At 40.2% G+C, this 20,692-nt stretch overlaps 1 protein-coding gene across 2 annotated transcripts in view; it reads left to right on the top strand.

The window, feature by feature from the left end:
* The window catches only part of RAD18 (RAD18 E3 ubiquitin protein ligase), a 156,367-nt gene that overhangs the window by 86,181 nt on the left and 49,494 nt on the right, over positions 1 to 20,692 (top strand). For both annotated transcript variants that reach the window (XM_037019390.2, XM_073230968.1), the window contains exons 10-11: positions 17,855 to 17,986; positions 20,093 to 20,267. In XM_037019390.2, coding sequence (XP_036875285.2) covers positions 17,855 to 17,986; positions 20,093 to 20,267 — 307 coding nt within the window. The remainder of the gene's footprint in view (positions 1 to 17,854; positions 17,987 to 20,092; positions 20,268 to 20,692) is intronic.

Below are 20,692 nucleotides of genomic sequence, written 5' to 3'. Positions count from 1 at the left end.
TGCCAGCCCCACTACGGCGGGCTTAGGATGGGGGTTGTTAGTCCAGCCTCCCCTTCGGGTGGTTGGGCAATCAGACCCCCAGTGGCCCTTTTTGTGGCATCTGGGGCATGGGGTGGTAGGAGATTTGGGGGAGGGGCACGCCCTTGACCAATGTCCCTCTTTTCCGCACTTGAAACAAGCTCCTGGGGGGGGGGCTTGTCTGTAGAGGGGCGCCCAGGTTGTGGTTTTATCAGCTGGGCCAACATCTGGAAATTGGCCTGATCAGCTTTTTGTTTATGGCGTTCTTTCTCCTCCTCCCGGTTATGGAAGACTTTAAAGGCCACTGTTAGGATCTCAGTCTGTGGGGTAGCGGGGCCCTGTTCTAACTTTTTGAGTTTAGCTTTAATGTCGGGGTAGCTTTGAGCTAGGAAGTATGTCATAAGGACCTGTCTTCCTTCAGGTGTTTCTGGGTCCAGGCTGGTATACTGTAATAGGGCTTGAGTGAGTCTGTCTAAGAACTTGGAGGGGGTTTCATCTCTCTTTTGAATTATGTCTTGGAGCTTTTGAAAATTGACTACTTTACGAGCTGCCTTTTTTAGACCTGCTATTAAGTAGGAGGCAAAAATATCTCGAGAGTGGAGACCCACAGCGGTGTTATAATCCCAGTGTGGGTCTTGTTCGGGGATAGCAGTGGTACCAGGGGGACAGGACAGGTGGGGTCAGTCCTGTGGGTTTCGGTAGCATGCGTTTGGGCGAAGTTCCAAGCTCGTCTATGCTCCTCAGGGAGGAGAGTATTGGCCAGGAGCATGAAAATGTCATGATGCGTGAGGCTGTAAGACTGGAGGGTCCATTGAAACTCCCTGATGTATGTCATGGGATCAGTGGAAAAGGAACTTAGGCGTTTCTCTAGTTGGGCTAAATCTCCTAAGGAGAAAGGGACGTGAACGCGCACGATGCCTTCGGATCCTGCTACTTCCCGGAGCGGCGCGATAATTTTGGGAGGCCCTCGGGACCAAGTCTGAGGGGGACTGAAGGGTTCTGGCTCAGTCTGTGCGGGGGGAAACAGGTTATGGGGGCAAAGCCGCGATAATTTTGGGAGGCCCTCGGGACCGAATCTGAGGGGGCAAAGACGGACGAGGCTCTTGGAACTTAGTTAGAGGGCGGCTGAAAGGCTCAGGCTCGATTTGCGGGAGAGGAGAAGGTAAGGGGGACGGAGGAGGAGGGGGTGAGGTGCCGGAAGAGATGGTGGAGGAGGGGGAAGGGAGCGGATGGGAGGCTTCTGTGGGGTTGGAGGCGGCGGGGGCGGCGATAGAGGAAGGGGGAGGGGCTGTTGTAGGAGAAGAAGGGGAAGGTAGAGGACGGGAGGCTTCTGCCGCAGGGAAAGAGGCAGTGGTAGCGGCGGTAGAGGAAGGGGGAGGGGCTGTTGTAGCAGAAGAAGGGGAAGGGAGAGGATGGGAAGCTTCTGCCCCGGGTAAAGAGGCAGCGGTGGCGGCGGTAGAGGAAGGGGGAGGGTCTGTTGTAGGAGAAGAAGGGGAAGGGAGAGGATGGGAGGCGTCTGCTGCAGGGAAAGAGGCAGCGGTGGCGGTGGAGGGTAGAGGGGTTGTAGGAGGGGGAGGGGCCGAAGGGGGAAGTCTGTATGTCGGAGGCTCGTCAGCGGGTCAAAGGTAATTGAAGAGGGACTGGGAGTGTGTGGAGGGGAGGGAGACGGCTTGCAGGCTAGGAGAACTTGGGGTGGGGAGCAGGTGGTGCAGAGGCTGGGATTTTGAGCTAGGAGGCGAAAAGCTTCGATATAGGGAATCTCCTTCCATTTTTTCAGGTGCTGGCAGTAATTAAAGAGATTGCGAGTGATGTTAGGATCAAGAGTTCCCCCTGCGGGCCGTTGGTTGTTATTGTCTAGGGGGTATGTCGGCCAATCTTGGGAGCAATATTTACGGAGTTTTGGTTTTATATCAGGCGTCAGGGAGAGGGTAGCGAGATGCTTAAGCAGGCATTCAAGAGGTGAACTTTCAGGGAGGGATGAGGAGGCTCCCATGGCTAAAGGACAGAGAAGGAGACAAACAGGGGAAGACAAACGGAGATCCTCGGGCTGGAGGCAGACCACAAGGAGACAAAGGGCGTCCCCGATGATCCTTGGTGGTCTGCGGAAACTCGTATACGAGTCGGAATTTCTTGGGAAGTGTGGGTCGTCACCCAGACTTCCCTAAGAAGGCAGAGTGCCGGAGTCACGAGGTACCTAGCGCTAGGTGTTTTCGGCAGACCGAACAGGTTTCGGCGGACGGAACAGAAGGAGGAGGGGGCGGGAAAGGGAGCATTCTCATCCACAAAGGAGTCACCTCGTTTATGGCTGTTGTGTGGGGGGGGGCCTGAGAGTCTGCTGCAGCTGTGAAGGCCTGAGGTGGGGGTTTATGGCTTTTGGAGGAGGGGCCTGACGGTCCGCTGCAGCCGTGAAGGCCTGAGGTGGGGATTTATGGCTGTTGGGGGAGGGGCCTGAGGGTCCGCCGCAGCCGTGAAGGCCTGAGGCGGGGAGCGTTCCCTCCTCGTCCCCGAGCGTCAGGGCCTTGCCGGACGATCACGGTCAATGGCACTGCGATAGCTCAGGGAAGAGTGGCCCACCCCGGGGAAATTTTGCTTAAAAAGTTTCAGGCCTGAGGTGGGGGTTTATGGCTTTTGGAGGAGGGGCCTGAGGGTCCGCCGCAGCTGTGAAGGCCTGAGGCGGGGAGCGTTCCCTCCTCGTCCCCGAGCGTCAGGGCCTTGCCGGAGGATCACAGTCAATGGCACTGCGATAGCTCGGGGAAGAGTGGCCCACCCTGGGGAAATTTTGCTTAAAAAGTTTCAGGCCTGAGGCGGGGGTTTATGGCTTTTGGAGGAGGGGCCTGAGAGTCCGCCGCAGCCGTGAAGGCCTGATGCAGGGAGCGTTCCCTCCTCGTCCCCGAGCATCAGGGCCTTGCCGGACGATCACAGTCAATGGCACTGCAATAGCTCGGGAAGAGTGGCCCACCCCGGGGGGAAAACTTACCTAAAGGCCAGAGAGGAGCGGTGAGTGTGATGAGCCAGCGTCGGATAAAGAGGACGAGGGCAAGCTGCTGCTGGTGTTGGGGGGAAGACAGGGCCCAGTTGGGGTGTCCCATCTCCCGGGTTTTGGCACCAATGAAAGGAAAGGAGTGACACAGCAGCAATTCACCGGAGAGTTCTGCTTTATTAGGGAAAGGTGCTGGGTTATATAGGAAGGGGCATAGGGTGATTGTGGTGTTACTTCTATGGGGCTGGTGGCTGTTGGCTAGGTGCTGGGATTGGGAGGCGGGCGAGAGGTGATTGGGCTTCAGGTGGCGCCGGCAGGAACTGAGGACCCCGAAAAGAAGCCGGAAGTTTGCCATCTTACTGGTGGGGACTCTTCACTGGCAACTCTGTGAAACAAGTATTATCCTATTTCACAGAGAAAGAAACTGGGACTCAGAAAATCTAGACAAACTGTCAATATGCTAGTAGGGAGCAGAGCTGGCAAACCCAGGGTTATCAGATGCTCAAATTTAAGCCCTTTGTGCCGTACCATGCTTTCAGTATATTGGGAACCTCTTCTTTGGTGGGTAAATTTTAGTTTTAGGATATGTTCTCTGGCCACAATGGCATTAAATGTCAGTCAGTAATAGAGCCCTCTGGAAAGTCACCAAATATTTGGAAACTATATAACACACTTGCAAATAACCCATGTGTCAAAGAAAAATTAAAACCAAGAAATTTCACAATTATTTATTAATTCATTTAAAAGTAAGTATAACTATTTTGTGTTCATAGTAGTTGATTAAAAAGAAAATGTTTCAAACACAAAAAAATTTAAGTGGACATTTCTACCTGCCCACGTGGAATAACAGACTGTGTTTACTTGCTTTCATTGAAAAATGAAAAAACCAGATGAAATGTATAAAACTGGTGTTTCAGATATTGGAATACATTATCTAAGGACTGTTATCCCTGAGAGAGAGAAAACCAATTACATGGTGCGCTCTGCAGTTCCAGCAGTTTAGAGGCTGTTTTAAGGCATATGGTGGGAGAACTGAACCCCAAAATAATCCCGTGGTATCACTGAGTAGGTAAAAACAGAAGTCAAAGTTGTGGGAGGCCAAGATATCTAGAATTTGTGGGACAGAGTACCAGAAGGGAGTGAACCACTGAGCAGAGAGCTCTAAAGATCTGTAGAGAGAGCCAGTTAAGTCTTTAGCTGCTCCGCAATCTGCACATGAATGCAGGGAAACTGCCTGAGACTAGGGAAAGAACTGCTTGAAAGGATTTGTTCCAGAACAATTTCTGGAATTCACAAAGGCCGGAAAACAGTATGAATTCACCACCAGTCTTCCTAGAAAAAAACTTAATATCTGGGGCATCAGGCAGAATCCTCAGAAAGCTTTTATTGCTTTGGTACTGGGCTAGCTTACCTAAGGGCCAGATGATAAATCTTTTAGGCTTCAGAAGCTACATATGGTTTTGCTCATGTTCCTGTTTGTTTCCAATCCTTTATAAAAATATAAAAACCATTCTTAGCTAGAGGACCATATAAAAATGTGTCATAGGTTGGATTTGGCTGTTGGGCTGCTGTTTGCTGACCCCTACTCTAGACTAATGGCTCCTCTAATTTTCTCTAATAAAAACGTTTTTAAAATACAGACATCATCATTTTTTAGAGCAGTTTTAGATTCACAGCAAAAGTGAGTGGAAAATGCTCAGAGTCGCTGTATTTCTCCTGCCTCCACACATACACAGGCTGTCCACTGCCAACATCCCACACCAGAGCAGTACATTTGTTACAGTTGATGAACTTGCACAGACATGTCATTATCACAAAGTCCATAGTTTACATTAGTTCACTCTTGGTGTTATATTTTCTATGGGTTTTGACAAATCTATAATGATATACATCTACCATTCTATATAACAGTAGTTTCACTGCCCTAAAAAATGCCTCTGTTCCTCCTCCCTAAGCCCTAGCAATCACTTATCTTTTTACTGTCTTCATAGTCTTTTCTTTTCCAGAATGTCATATAAACTGGAACCATACAGTATATAGCCTTTTTAGATTGTCTTCTTTTATTTATTAACATGCATTCAAGTTTCCTCTGTGTCTTTCCATGGCTCTATAGCTCATTTCCTTTTAGCCCTGAGTAGTATTCCATTGTTCTGAATGTACCACAGTTCATTTATCAGTTTACCTACTGAAGACACCTTGGTTGCTTCTTTTGACAATTACAAAAAAAGCTGCTGAAAACATTCATGTGCAGGTTTTTGTGTGGACATAAGTTTTCAATTCATTTGGGTAAATGGTAAGGGGTCTCATTGCTAGATCATAAGGTGTCTTTAGTTTTGAAAGAAATTGCCAGTTGTCTTCCAAGATGACTGTACCATTTTGCATTCCCATCAGCAATGAGTGAAAATTCTTATTGCTTCACATACCCATCAGCATATAGTATTGTTAGTGTTTTTGATTTTTGCCATTCTCACATGTAGGTAGTGGTATCTCATTGTTTTAATGTGTAATTTTCTAATGATGTATGATGTTGAGCATCTTTTTATATGTTTATTTGCCATCTGTATATCTCCTTTGTTGAAGTGTCTGTTCATATTTTTTGCCCATTTTTTTATTTGGGTTGCCCATTTTCTTACAGAATTTTAGAAGTTCTTTGTATATTGTCAATAACAGTCCTTTATCACATGTATTTTGCAAATATTTTCTCCTGTTCTATGGCCTGTCATCTTATTATGTTGATAATCTGCCCTAAAAAAATTTGAAATAAAGCCTTGAAATGATTCAGTTGATTCCAGGTAGCTTGCTTGTGGTCCAGTGCGGGAGTCCAGCTCCAGCCTAGGGGTGGAATGCCTGAAGGTGCAGGACAGAGTTGGTGTATGGAGAGACAGGACACGGAGTCAGATGGAGGTGGTCTCTCGACAAAGTGCCGATGACAACTTTATTTGTACCATTTTGCACAAGGATATGATCATTTTTTAAATTATTCTGATGATTAATTAGTATAGGCAGTTGGTTAATAAGTATAGGCAAGCTTTTTTCTTTCTTTTCCTTTCTAATCTATTCATGGTTGGTCAAGCGTTAGACAGGTGGTTGTTTTTCTGTTCCTTGACTGAAACTTTTCCTATCAATATGTACTCTGTTGTGTTTTACGTTTCTATGCAATGCAGTTTCTAAGTAGTGCATGTGACCGTAGGAGCGTGCAGTATGTAGCAGTGACTATGGAGTCTATCAGCTCAGGGTGAAATACAGGTCACCTAGTGCCACAGTTAGCTAGGATTCTTTCCCACTAAAATATTCGTAGAGGCTTTAATAAATTTATAATCGATCTAAAATCATAAACTCATATCTTCACCTTATACCCCTTTATAGGCCACAGTAGGCAGCAAACTAAATTTCCCCCTTCTTATCTACATTTCTCTTTCTTCTGTGTGGATACTAAAATCTCCCTGACATATGCTACACAGGTCTCCATGACTCCACTACTGCAGGGACTAAACAAGTTCTTACATGGTGAACAATGCAAGAGCATTCATATCATAGAAACTGTTTCTGTTTTAACTACAAACTTTAAACTGTAAACAATCACGTCAAATATGATGTATGATTATTCATTTGATTTTTATGCTTTATATGTGAATCTAATAAAATGTTAATGTAGTAGGTAAATGCAAGATATAGATAGAAGGCATGATTTAGAACTGTCAGAAGGCAGGTGTAGATGATCAGGTTTGTGCCTACAGACCAGGTCTTAATCCAGGCTGAACAAGGGCAACAAAACATCCACAGGTGTAGAAGATTTCTCTCAAAACTGGGGGGGGTGAGGTTCTAAGCCTCACCTCTGTTGGCCCCCTTTTTCTCACCTGATGGCCCCCCTGCGACTGTGCCTGTCTTAGGTTGTTCCTCCTTTGAGGAATCTTGCCCGTCTCTGGCTAACCAGCCATCTTACAGGGCCATACAGGGAGATGTAAAGCTGGTAAGCGAGAGAGAAGTAATATTCTTTGAAAAGATTAGTTTTTTACTTCTTTGCAGATTTATGCTCCGTGGCTTCTATGCCCAGCACTTGTTTTGAGGTATCTTTACTTCCTGAAATATGGTACTTGGTAATTTCACATATGAGGCACAAATTCTAGTAAAGGGCTGTGATTAGGAAAGAAGAAAAACAAACTATAGAAGTAGTAGGGGGAAGAAAACATGAGATGATTAATTAAGTGTCAACAGGGTTATTCTATTCAATATTCTCTCGTAACTCTATTTCTAGAAAATTTTCCATCACTAGTTTCACTAGCATTGTAAACAAGGGGGGCATTCTCAGTGGAAATGGGGTGGTCAATGTTTGACTAACAGCAGGATTTGGTACTCTATGCTAAGATCGCCATTTGGCCCCTGCGTGTTCTATTCTTCAGGAGCACTGTCCTGAAAAGCTTTTGGGAAGTTTATGTTCTCATCTTTTCCGTGCTGCTTAGCAAAGGTTAGCTTAGTCTTTGGCAACAATGCAAGTAAAAACAAAGCCAATAGTATAATGGAAAATAACAAAATCAAGGTGGGTAATAGAGGGAGCCAGCTGCGAAGGCCCCTGATTTGTGGGGGTCTTCCTCCAGCCTGAGCTTCGCTACACAGCTTGAGTAGCATGGCTCCCAACAGTCCAGAACAAAATATAATACAGTTTACGGAGAGAACAAAATCTAGCAATCAAAAATATAAAATTAACAGAATCCATTATCCTATTGAAATTACCAGCAATTCAAAGAGACAGAAAAATAAGGTCCAATAGAAGGGAGAAAAATCAATTAATAGAACATATCCAGGAGTTACAGAGATGATGTAAATAGTAGACAAAAATGTTAAAACAACAATTTACAATATGCTCTATGTCTAAAAGGAAAAATAAAGGGTCCTGCTGAGGTGAGAAATGGACAATATGAAAAAGATTCAAATGGAATTTCTTAGATGACAAGCACACCTAAATTGAAAAACAGACCAGATGAAGTAAAAACAGATTAGGGAATATACTGAATGTAATGAAAGCATATTGATGTGGGATACAACTAAAACAGTTCTTTTCAAGGTAAATGTAGAGCACTTAATGCTTGTGTTAGAAAAGAGAAGAGTTTTTATATGAATCTTCTATGTTTTCACCATAAGAAACTAGGAAAGAAGAGCAAATTCCATCCAAAGTAGGCAGAAGGAAGGTAATAATAAAGATAAGAGTATAAATCAATGAAATTGAAGACAGAAAAATAAGAGAAAATCTGTGACCCCAAAAGTTTGCTCTTTGTAAAGATCAATAAAATTGATAAACCTCTAGCAGTCTTACCAGGATAAAAAGAGAGAAAACACAAATTACCAATATCAGGAATAAAAGAGGGGAAATTACTAAGTGTCCTATACTGACCTTAAAAAAATAGTGGAATATTATGAATGATTTCATGCCAGTACATTTGATAACATACATGTAATGGATGGATATCTTGAAAGACAGAAACTACTAAACCTTATTCAAGAAGAAATAGATGAGCTGAATAGCCCTGTATCTAGTAAATAAATTGAATTTGCAATCCCTGAAGAAAACTCAAAGTCCAAATGACTTCACTGGTGAATTCTATGAAACACGTAAAGAAGGAAATAATACCCATTCTACTCAAGTTCTAGAAAATTGAAAAGGAAGCAGTACTTCCTATGTCATTTTGTAAGGCCTGAGTTTCCATGAAACTAAAAACCAGACAAAGATAGTACAATAAAAATTCTGACCAGTATTACTCATGAACACAGATGCAAAAACTCTTGACAGAATCTTTGTAAATCAAATATATATAAAGGATAAGACAATATAACCAAGTGGGATATTTTTTCTTTTCCTTTCTTCCTTCCTTCCTTCCTTCCTTCCTTCCTTCCTTCCTTCCTTCCTTCCTTCCTTCCTTCCTTCCTTCCTTCAAGTTCTCACTGATATACACTCTTATGAAGGTTTAAAAATATTGTGGTTACTACATTCACCCATATTATCGAATCCTGCCCCCATACCCCATTGCGGTCACTATACATCAGTACTTCCTTTTCAGTTTTCTAGAAGAACTTGAGTAGAGCAGAAATTATTTCCTTCTTTATGTGTTTCATAGAATTCACCAGTGTAGTAAGATGCCACAGAGTTACCACTTGTCTTCTCTGTGCTACACGGTCTTCCCCATGATCCCCCCAACACCATGCATGCCAATCATAATGCTCCTCAATCCCCTTCTCCCTCCGTCCCAACCCATGCTTCCCCACCCCTCCCCTTTGATAACTGCTAGTCCCTTCTTGGAGTCTGTGAGTCTGCTGCTATTTTGTTCCTTTAGTTTTGCTTTGTTGTTATACTCCACAAATGAGGGAAATCATTTGGTACTTGTCTTTCTCTGCCTGGCTTATTTCACTGAGTATAATACCCTCTAGCTCCATCCATGTGGATGCAAATGGTAGGATTTATTTTCTTCTTACTGCTGTATAATATTCCATTGTGTATATGTACCACATCTTCTTTATCCATTCATCTACTGATGGACACTTAGGTTGCTTCAGTATGTTGGCTATTGTAAATAGTGCTGTGATAAACATAGGGGTGCCTATGTCTTTTTGAATCTGAGATCTTGTTTCCTTGGGGTAAATTCCTAGTGTGGAATTCCTGAGTCAAATGGCATTTGTATTTTTAGTTTTGTGAGGCACCTCCATAATGCCTTCCACAATGGTTGAACTAATTTACATTCCCACTAACATTGCCGGAGGGTTCCCCTTTCTCTGCATCCTCATCAGCATTAGTTGTTCCTAATCTTTTCCATGTTGGCCATCCTAACTGGTGTGAGGTGCTATCTCATTGTGGTTTTAATTTACATTTCCCTGATAATTTGCGATGTGGAGCATCTTTTCATGTGCCTGTTGGCCATCTGAATTTAAACCCAGTTTTTTAATTGGGTTATTTGCTTTTTGGGTGTTGAGGCATTTGAGTTCTATGTGTATTTTGGATGTTAACCCCTTGTCGGATATGTCATTTACGAATATATTCTCCCATACAGTAGGATGCCTTTTTGTTCTACTGATGGTGTTCTTTGCTGTACAGAAGCTTTTTAGTTTGATGTAGTCCCATTTGTTCATTTTTGCTTTTGTTTCCCTTGCCCAAGCAGATGTGTTCAGAAAAAAGTTGCTCATGTTTATATTAAAGAGATTTTTGCTTATGTTTTTGTCTAAGAGTTTTATGGTTTCATGACTTACATTCAGGTCTTCGATCCATTTTGAGTTCACTTTTGTGTATGGAGTTAGACAATAATCCTGTTTCATTCTCTTGCATATAGCTGTCCAGTTTTGTCAACACCAGTTGTTGAAGAAGCTGTCATTTCCCCACTGTATATCCATGGCTCCTTTATCATATATTAATTGACCATATATGCTTGGGTTTATATGTTGGCCCTCTCTTCTGTTCCATTGATTAATGGGTCTGTTCTTATGTCAGTACCAAATTGTCTTGATTACTGTGGCTTTGTGGTAGAGCTTGGAGTTGGGGAGTATAATCTCCCCAGCTTTATTCTTCCTTATCAGGATTGCTTTGGCTATTCAGGGTCTTTTGTGGTTCCATATGAATTTTAGAACTACTGAGGAATGCCGTTGGTATTTTGGTAGGGATTGCATTGAATCTGCAGATTGCTTTAGGCAGGATGGCCATTTTGACAATATTAATTCTTCCTATCCATGAGCACAGGATGTATTTTCATTTATTCGTGTCTTGTAGTTTTCAGGGTATAGGTCTTTCACTTCCTTCATTAGATTTATTCCTAGATATTTTATTCTTTTTGATGCAACTGTGAATGGAATTGTTTTCCTGATTTCTATTTCTGTTAGTTCATCATTAGTATATAGAAATGCAACAGATTTCTGTGTATTAATTTTGTATCCTGCAACTTTGCTGAGTTCAGCTATTCTAGTTACTTTGGAGTAAATTATTTAGGGTTTTTTTATGTATGGTATCATGTCATCTGCAAACAATGACAGTTTAACTTCTTCCTTACTAATTTGGATGCCTTTTATTTCTTTGTGTTGTCTGATTACTGTGGCTAGGATGTCCAGTACTATTTCGAATAGAAGTGGGGAGAGTGAGCATCCTTGTCTTGCTCGTAATCTTAAAGGTAAAAGCTTTCAGCTTCTCGCTGTTAAGTATGATGTTGGCTGTGGGTTTATCATATATTGCCTTTATTATGTTGAGGTACTTGCCCTGTATATCCACTTTGTTGAGAGTTTTATCATGAATGGATGTTGAATTTTGTTGAATGCTTTTTCAGCATGTATGGAGATGATCGTGTTATTTTTGTCCTTCATTTTGTTGATGTCATGTATGATATTGATGGATTTTCAAATATTGTGCCATCCTTATATCCCTAGAATAAGTCCCGCTAGATCATGATGGATGATCTTTTTGATGTATTTTTTTATTTGGTCTGCTAATATTTTGTTGAGTATTTTTGCATCTGTGTTCATCAGGGATATTGGTCTGTCATTTTCTTTTTATGTGTTATCTTTGCATGGTTTTGGTATTAGAGTGATGCTGGCCTCATAGTATTAGTTTACTTTGTGGAACACTTTAAGGAGGTTGGGTATTAGGTCTTCACTAAATGTTTGATAAAATTCAGCAGTGAAGCCATTTGGTCCAGAAGTTTTGTTCTTATGTAGTTTTTGGATTACCAGTTCAATTTCGTTGCTGGTAATTGGTCTGTTCAGATTTTCTGTTTCTTCCTTGGTCAGTCTTGGAAGGGTGTGTTTTTCTAGAAAATTGTCCATTTCTTCTAGGCTATCCAAGTTGTTGACATATCTTTTTTCATAGTATTCTCTAATAATTCTTTGTATTTCTGTGGTGTCCATAGTGATTTTTCCTTTCTCATTTCTGATTCTGTTTATATGTGTACACTGTCTTCTTTTCATGATAAATCTGGCTAAGGTTTTATCTATTTTGTTTATTTTCTTAACCATCTCCTGGTTCCATTAATTCTTTCCATTGTTTTTTTCTTCTTGATTTCATTTATTTCTGCTCTAATCTTTATTTCCCTTCTACTACTGACTTTGGGCCTCCTTTTTTCTTCTTTTTCTAATTGTGAGTTTAGACTGTTCATTTGGGATTGTTTTTCTTTTTGAGGTAAGCTTGTATTGCTATATACTTTCCTCTTAGAACTGCCTTCACTGCATCCCACAGATTTTTGTGTGTGTTAAGCTGTTGTTTTCATTTGTCTCCATATATTGCTTGATTTCTGCTTTTATTTGGTCATTGATCCATTGATTATTTAGGAGCATGTTCTTAAACCTCCATATTTTTGTGAACCTTTTTGTTTTCTTTGCATAAGTTATTTCTGGTTTCATACCTTTATGGTCTGAGGGGCTGATTGATACATTTTCAATCCTGAATTTACTGAGGCTCTTTTTGTGGCCTAGTATGTGATCTATTCTCAAAAATGTCTGATGTACACTTGAGAAGAGTGTGTATCCTGCTGCTTTTGGATGGAGTGTTCTGTAGATGTCTGTTAGGTCCATCTGTTCTAATGTGTTGTTCCATGCCTCTGTCTCCTTACTTATTTTCTGTCTATTTGATCTGTCCTTTAGGGTGAGTGTTCTGTTGAAGTCTCCTAAAATGAAAGTGTTGCATTCTATTTCCTCCTTTAATTCTGTTAGTGTTTGTTTCACACAATTAGATGCTCCTATATTCGGTGTGTAGGTATTTATAATGGTTATATTGTCTTTTTGGATATAAAGTGGTCACCTTTATCATTATGTAGTGTCTTTCTTTGTCTCGTTACTTTCTTTTGAAGTCTGTTTTATGTGATAGAAGTACTGCAACTCCTGCTTTTTTCTCTCTATTAGTTGCATGAAATATGTTTTTCTATCCCTTCACTTTTAGTCTATGTATGTCTTTGGGTGTGAAGGTGTCTTGTAGGCAGCATATTGATGGGTCTTGCTTTTTTATCCATTGTGTAACTCTTTGTCTTTTGAGTGGTGCATTCAATCCATTTACATTTAGGGTGATTATGGATAGATATGTACTTATTTCAATTACAGGCTTTTAGATTTGTGGGTACCAAATGTTCAAGGGCAGCTTGTTTACTATCTAACAGTCTCACTTAGCTCATTTGTTATGCTATTTCCAACACAATCTGAAGGTTTTTTTTTTTCTTCTCCCTTACTTTTCTTCCTCCTCCGCTCTATATATTAGGTGTCATATTCTGTACTCTTTGTGTTTCCCTTGACTGACTTTTTGGGTGGTTGATTTTATTTTTCAATGCTTAATAATTAATTGGCCTACTTCCTTTCCTGTGGTTTCATTTTCTCTGGTGACAACTATTAGGAGTACTTTCGTCTATACCAGTCTCTTCAAAGTACAGTCTAGAGATGGTTTGTAGGAGGTAAATTCCCTCAACTTTTGCTTATGTGAAAATTGTTTATTCCCTGCTTCAAATTTAAATGATAGTCTTGCTAGGTAGAGTATTCTCATTTCAAGGCCCTTCTGTTTTGTTGCATTATATATATATCATGCCACTCCCTTCTGGCCTGTAAGGTTTCTGCTGAGAAGTCTGATGATAACCTGATGGGTTTTCATTTGGTTGTGATCTTTTTTCTCTCCCTGACTGCTTTTAATACTCTGTCCTTGTTCTTCATCTTTTACCATTTTAATTATTACTTGTGTTGGTGTTGTCTTTCTAGGATCCCTTGTGTTGAGAGATCTATGCAGTTCCGTGACCTGAGAGACATTTCCTTCCCCAGATTGGGAAGTTTTCAACAGTTATTTCCTCAAAGAGGCTTTCTATCCCTTTTTCTCTCTTGTCTTTTTCTAGTGCCCCTTTAATGTGAATATTGTTCTGTTTGGATTGGTCTCACAGTTCTGTCAATATTCTTTCTTTGCTAGGGATCCTTTTTTATCTCTGTGCTTCAGCTTCTTTGTATTCCTGTTCTGTAATTTCTATTTCATTTACCTTCTCCTCTACCTCATCTAATCTGCTTTTAAATCCCTCCATTCTATGTTTTCATTTCAGAGACTATTTTTCAAAGTTTCTGTCCCTTCCTTGAAGTGCTTCCTTCTGTTCCTTCCTTGAAGTCGTCTTGAAATCTTTATCAAGAAGATTTGTGATTTCAGTTTCTCTTAGCCTTCTTTCTGGTGTTTGAGGAATTGTAGTTTTTATGAGATTCTTTTGCCACTGCATATTTCTGATGATTACTATGGAATAATAACTTTGTGTAGGCAGCGCCCTCTACTGACCAGACATTCTACTCTCTGGAGCCACCCTCTGGTGCCTGCCAGGAGGAGAAAGCTCTTTCCTGCTTCCTGGCTGGAGTGCCTGCCTCCACTGGCCAAGCTTGCAGGGAAGAGCCTCTGCATTATGCCCCTGTAGCTGCCGTATGCGTGGCCGCCCTCTGGCTGGCCTGGCGGAATGGTGCGGGCAGCAGGTAAGCGGACCAGTACGTGCCAGGAGGAAGGAGCGGCAGGCTGCGTATTGCAGTGGGGGCCTTCGGGGATGTGTTGCCAGCCAGGGGAATGGATTTCCTGAAACTTATGAAAGTTCCCAACCTGCTGGGCTGAGTGTGACAGGATGAATTTGTCCATCTGTCCTTTCTCCTGATCAATACACTCTGTACAATCCTTGCTACCTTTAGCACCCCTGTTGCTGTCTGGAAGTCACTCAAACTGTCCACTTTTCTTTTGTGCCAGAGTGGTAGGTTGTGGGTACCTGTTCTCCAGAAGCAGCTGGAATTTCAGTCTGTCTGAGTATTCCTCCTGTCTTTGCCTTCCAACCCCTGTAATCTCCAGAGTACCATGTAATGTGGGTTCGTGCTCCTGGAGCAGATCTCCCGGGGTGAGTGTTCAGCAGTCCTGGGCTTCTGTTCCCTCCCTACTCCATTTCTCTTCCTCCTGCCTATGAGCTGGGGTGGGGGAAGGGCTTGGGTCCCTCTGGATCATGGCTTTGCTCCTTTACCTTTTTCTGTGAGGTCTTCTCTTTTCCCCAGATGTAGACCATCTGTTCTGCAGTCTTCCTGTCGCTCTTTCAGGATTAGATGTATTTGCTGTATTTCCATGTTATGTATCATTTTGGAAGGAATTTTTTGCCTCACTTCTCATGCTGCCATCTTTTTCCCTGCCTCATTTCTGTATTTTCAAACCAGTATGAGGCCAACTGAGAGCCAGTTGGAGGTTTGGATAAAGTATGAAATGGTCATTTTGGAGAGTAGTAAACTAGTTTACTACAGAAAGGTAGTAAAATTATGTAGCAGTGTTGAGTGCCCATTTGAGACTTATGATCATGAATTTAAAGTGAGCCTAGTCAGTTCAGGGCTAAATGAATAAGCCCTTAGTGAATGTTACTTTGTTTAGCTGCTTGAGTGTCATCATAGGCGTTTGGTGAAAAAAAATAGATGAGATTTTACTTTGTGAGACACTGACTCCAGATTCATTTGGTGATTTAAAGTAAATGAGTAAGTATCTCCATGGCATCAGTGTAGAGGGGGGTGAGTCTGTCACATTCCTAGGGCAGCTTGGTTTCAGTCTTGTGTACCTTGGGTTCACTGGCAAATCTGGCTGTAAAAGCTGGTCTACAGAAGAGTAGTAAAGGTATTCAGGGAGTGAAGGGCTTCATTTGGCACTAGAAAGGAGTATGCTATTTCAACTGGGAGCCAGAAGGGGTTATATGTTTTAAGGATTAAAAATCTTGAAGAATATGAGTTGGTTGAATGTGGGCTTATACATCATCTTTCACCACCATCTGAACCATTCAATACTTTGAGGAGGTAAATTCAGGGCATTTAACCAGTAGAACTGAGATTTTAAATTCTGAAGTACTCCTTGCCAATGGCAGGATTCCTAAAATGAGGTGAAGAGATGAGTGGGAACAGTTTTATTCATCATGATCTCTTGGCATTGTTCAGTTTTTACGCAGGGGTTGATGGACTTCTTGGGCCAAAGCCAGAGCAGTGCCTGCCATTTACTTTTTGGTTTCCAGCCTAGCTGTAGGAGTAATTAGAGTAGAAAAAGACAATCTCTTTTAAACCTGGGAATTTATTACTTCAGAAGATAAAGTCATTAAGCCTCCTTAACTGTTAATGAGATTACTTTAGCATGTTCTTTGAATAATTCTTAAACCCACAGTCCATACACACACAATGGAGTGACTTTACTGGGAAATAAATAGAACTTGAAAGAAATCATCTAGCTTGTATCTTGTAGAGGATCTCACCTAATTCTGAAGAGCTAACTTCTCCAGTAATTTTCATGGCCAGCTTATATTTCTGTTGCTGAAATTTTAAGCAGTCTCTTTTTTGAAATTTACTAGACAGTTTACAACTCAACACAGTAGTTTCACTGGAGTTTTTATATACATACCATACACATAAATATAATGGAATTATGAGCAGTCTCTCCCTAATGTCTAAAGAACAGTCAACGTTTATAGATCTGGAATATTGAAATCAATATGCAAATGGAAGCAAAACTGTCTTCTTCCACAGTGAGGAAGGGAAGTCAACTGAACCTTCACCAGAGAGGATTTTGCATACCTATAGACAAGAATCATTTTCAGTTACCATCAGTTGTCTACAGTTTATAGAGCCATAATGTAACTCAGAGGCAGTGAATGACTCCAGTCCTGGGAAGGCATTTCTAGAAAAAGCATAGTTTCAAATTGAAGCATAACGTTTTCCCTACAGCCAGTTATTCTTAGTATTGTGCTACAGGGAAAATGTTTGTTATTATATGGAAAACAGTCTCAAAACTTTGTTTTAACCTTGGCAATATGATTCTTTCTCAAATGTATTTTTAAAGGATTTGTGATATTATTTTAACTGTCTATTAGATAGTTAAAGTGCAACCTCTGCTGTTTGAACCATGGATCAGAATCACAAATAGATGTTTTTAGAAGTCTGTGCTCCACATAGTATATGTAGGTCACAGGGAAGACAGTATAACATGGAGAAGACAAGTAATGAATGACTTTGTAACATCATACTACTCTGATGGATAGTCACTGCAGTGGGGTGTTGATAACTTGGGTGAATGTTGAAACCACAATGCTGCTCATGTGAAAACCTTCATAAGATTGTATATCAATGATACCTTAATAAAAAAAAAAGTCCATGCTCTAACAATGACTGGCCACTCCTTTTTTTTTTGTATTAAGGTATCATTGATATACAATCTTATGCAGGTTTCACATGAACAACATTGTGATTAGACTGGCCACTCTTTATTGAGTAAATTAATGTACTTTAATAATAGTGACTTAGAGGTCAGGCTTAAATTATCTGCCCTGCAAAGGTGTTAAAGTAGTAGTAAATTAAGATTGGTGTAATTATACTATCCTAAGATAAGGTGATGGTGGGTTCTAGATTGTTAAAGAAGTTCTGATGAAAGACAGGGAAGAAATGGGAAACAGAAAAGGGGAATTGAAATGGATAGCCTTTGTTTTCATAATCCAAGTTTCTAGACGCTTCTGCTTTGATATTCAGGTAATATTAATCTTAGTCCTTTTTTGTTTCTTGGAAGTTAGAATGGTGTCTTGGATGTATTTAAGAAAGCAGCATCTTTCATAACTATCGAACCCTTTCTAGAATATGGGGTTTGGGAAGAAACCTACAGTAGTAGCAAATTAGAAATATTATGTTTCCATATTTATATCTGAGAAGATAAAAAGGGGAGGTTTCCATGATCTTCCAGCCCTTTGTATTCTTGTGCTTGTCAGCTTTCAGATTTATTGTGAGTGATTCCTAAGGGCTGTTCTTGAGCAAGCTTGAACACTGCTTGATACTCAGCTTATTGGTTGTAGACATATACATTTTACCGTCTTTGCTTTACTGAATAGAGTTTTTGAATTTTAGGTAAAAAACATCAAAATGAATTTCAGCTCCTGGTGGATCAGGCCAAAAAAGGATATGAGAGGACTGTTGGAATGTCAAAAATAAAAGTAACCAAAAAAGATGAGTCTACAGAAAATTTATCTGCATGCATGGGTAAGACATATTAATTAAAAACCAAAATATATTGAATTTCACTCTTTATTTGTAATATATATGGAAAATAAAACAAGGGAATTAACTTTGGACTTATTAAGTATTTGAAGTGGGAAAACGTATTTTTAGACATACAGCAGTTGTGAAGGTAAACTAGATATATTACTCTGGGAAAAATGACTTTGGGAGAGTTTTTCTAGAAAGACCATGGTTATATTCTGAGAGTATAACAGGTTTAAGCTTGAGGATGTTTTCTACATATAGGATTTATTGTGCAGGTCCTCAAATATCCTACAAAGAGAATAAGTTATTTTTTTAATAAGTTACTGGTATTTCATTTGGATGGAATGTTCTGCTAAAAATCCCAAAGCTAATACACTTCATATGCCAATACATAGCACATTCCTTAATTTAGACCCATTTTAAAATTTGAGGGTAATATTTCTATTGCTAGGTCTTTGGGCCAGTGAACAAAACAGAATCATAATGGAGGAAAGTGCACAGGAAAAATCCCTCTTATTTTTTTTTCTTTATTGTGGTAAAGTATGCATAATATAATATTTATGACTTCAACTATTCATAAATGTATGATTTCATGGCATTAAATACATTCACAGTGTGTCTAACTGTCACCACTGTCTACACTCAAAACTTTTTTATCATCTAGCAAAAACTACCGATTAAATAATAACTCTCTTCTCTCCCCATCAGTCGCTGGTAATCTCTATTCTACTTTCTGTTTCTATGAATATGCTTATTCTAGGTACCTTATATAAGTGGAACTGTACAATGTTTGTTCTTTGTCAGCTTGTTGCATTAAGCATAATGTTTTCAAAGTTCTCATGTTATAGCATGTATCAAAATTTCATTACTTTTTAATGGCTAAAATTCCATTGTGTATATATACTGTATTTTGCTTATTCATCTGTAAGGGGTTATTTAGGCATATCAAAAGACAGAGAACACCCAGTGCTTATTTTTAGAAATTATACTCTTGTGATGTATGCTGTTCTCCAATATAACAAAATCTTATAATTATTTCTGGAAAAATCTTGACTGTATGGGCTTGGAAAAGTTTTTTTTTAAGAACTTGTAACTCTTTTTCCATAAATTTTCTCTTTATAACAAAACCTTGATGATTTTTTTTAGTGTCCCTTGTTAAAGGTCCCTTAACCCCTACCTACAAGCACACTGGATGAGTGGTGTGTGGAAGCTGTGCTTCTCTGTGAGGAAACTCATGAAAGGGGGCTCTATACTATTAGCACATGTGACTTGCATGTTAAGTACTTAGTCAGCTCCTAAATCTTAAAAACAGCAGAATTGAAATCCCAGCAGAGTCCTGAAACAGATTGTGAGAGAAAGTCCTAGACACTGAAGAATCCTTCATTGATGTTTTCTGCGCTCTTATTTGCAGTTATTTGTTCCTATCTGTATGTCACATTCTTGTAAACACTGTGTCTCCATTCCTTCAGCTTCCCTGGACCTTTATCTTTATCTGCAATAAGAGACCTCGGAAGTTGAGAATACAAGAGATGCAAAGAAATGTGACATGTATTGAATCAAGCAGACATATTGGTTATATCTAATTAGTCTTCCTTTTCCATAGCGAATATTAGGTTCTATTTAAGAGATGTAGAAAAACGTCCAGATGGATTGGCTACCATAGAGTAGTCAGTGACAAACACTGTGGTTCTCTTGTTAATTGAATCTAATCCTTTTTTTTATTATGCTTCTTATGTTTATCAGTATTCTCTGATCTGTATTCGCAGGAATTCTTTAGTAACACTATAAATAGAAACCTCATTAGAATTACAAGGTTCTCCCCATTCCTGGTTTTAAAGGAAATTTTGTTCTTAAATTAATTAATTTGGAAATACATGGGGTGGGCAGTATAATTAGATGGCACCATTGTAATTCTGATTCTTATTCCCTTGCTGTCAGTAGAGTTTTGGAATCAATGTAAAAAGTCAAGTGAAATTCTATTTTACTAAGTACAAACAGCAATGGTAAATGATGTAGAGATATTAAATGTCCAGAGGTTATAGATTTTAAGCTACTCTTAAATGTTTCTTTTCTTTCTTTCTTTGATTTCTTTTTCCTTTTTAGAAGAGGAAAATGATAAAATGAAATTGTCCGATATGCCCTTGGTAACAAAACACTTGTCTCAATCAAAGCTGGAATCCCCTGGGAAGTTGGAGCCTGATAGACCAGATGATTCTTCTAGTGGTACTGATATTCAAGAAGAAGCTCTTTCTTCTCCAGAATCCGATTCATGCAAGAGGTGAGAAACTTGTAATAGATGATGATTTTAAATTTCTGTTTCCTGTGCAAGCTAAGTTAGGTAGGTGAAAATAATGCATAAGTAACCTTGAGGCTTGGAGCATGTCCTCAGTCTTCTTCCACTTCAGTCTCCTTTTACTGCTTTGTAACTTGCACAGGCTGACGAGGCAGGATGTGGGAGAGGATGTGCAGCAGCTGTAGGGTGGCTTTGTTTGCTGCCCTGTAACCTTGTGTAGCTATTCTTCCTACAGCTGGAAAAGAGCATTTTAGGCAGTGAGATTTTTGTCAAGACAATGAGTGGAGATAAAGACAACTATATTAGAAAATAGAGATGACCAGAAAGACAGTGCATAGGAGAGTAAAACAAAAAAGAAAATTGTAATGAGCAATTAAGTGGTTGGGGAAGTTTTAAAATGAGAGATTTGG

The sequence above is a fragment of the Manis javanica genome, chromosome 3 (assembly GCF_040802235.1).
Source record: "Manis javanica isolate MJ-LG chromosome 3, MJ_LKY, whole genome shotgun sequence".
In the NCBI taxonomy this organism is placed as follows: domain Eukaryota; kingdom Metazoa; phylum Chordata; class Mammalia; order Pholidota; family Manidae; genus Manis; species Manis javanica.
This window is presented reverse-complemented; position numbering and strand designations above follow the sequence as displayed.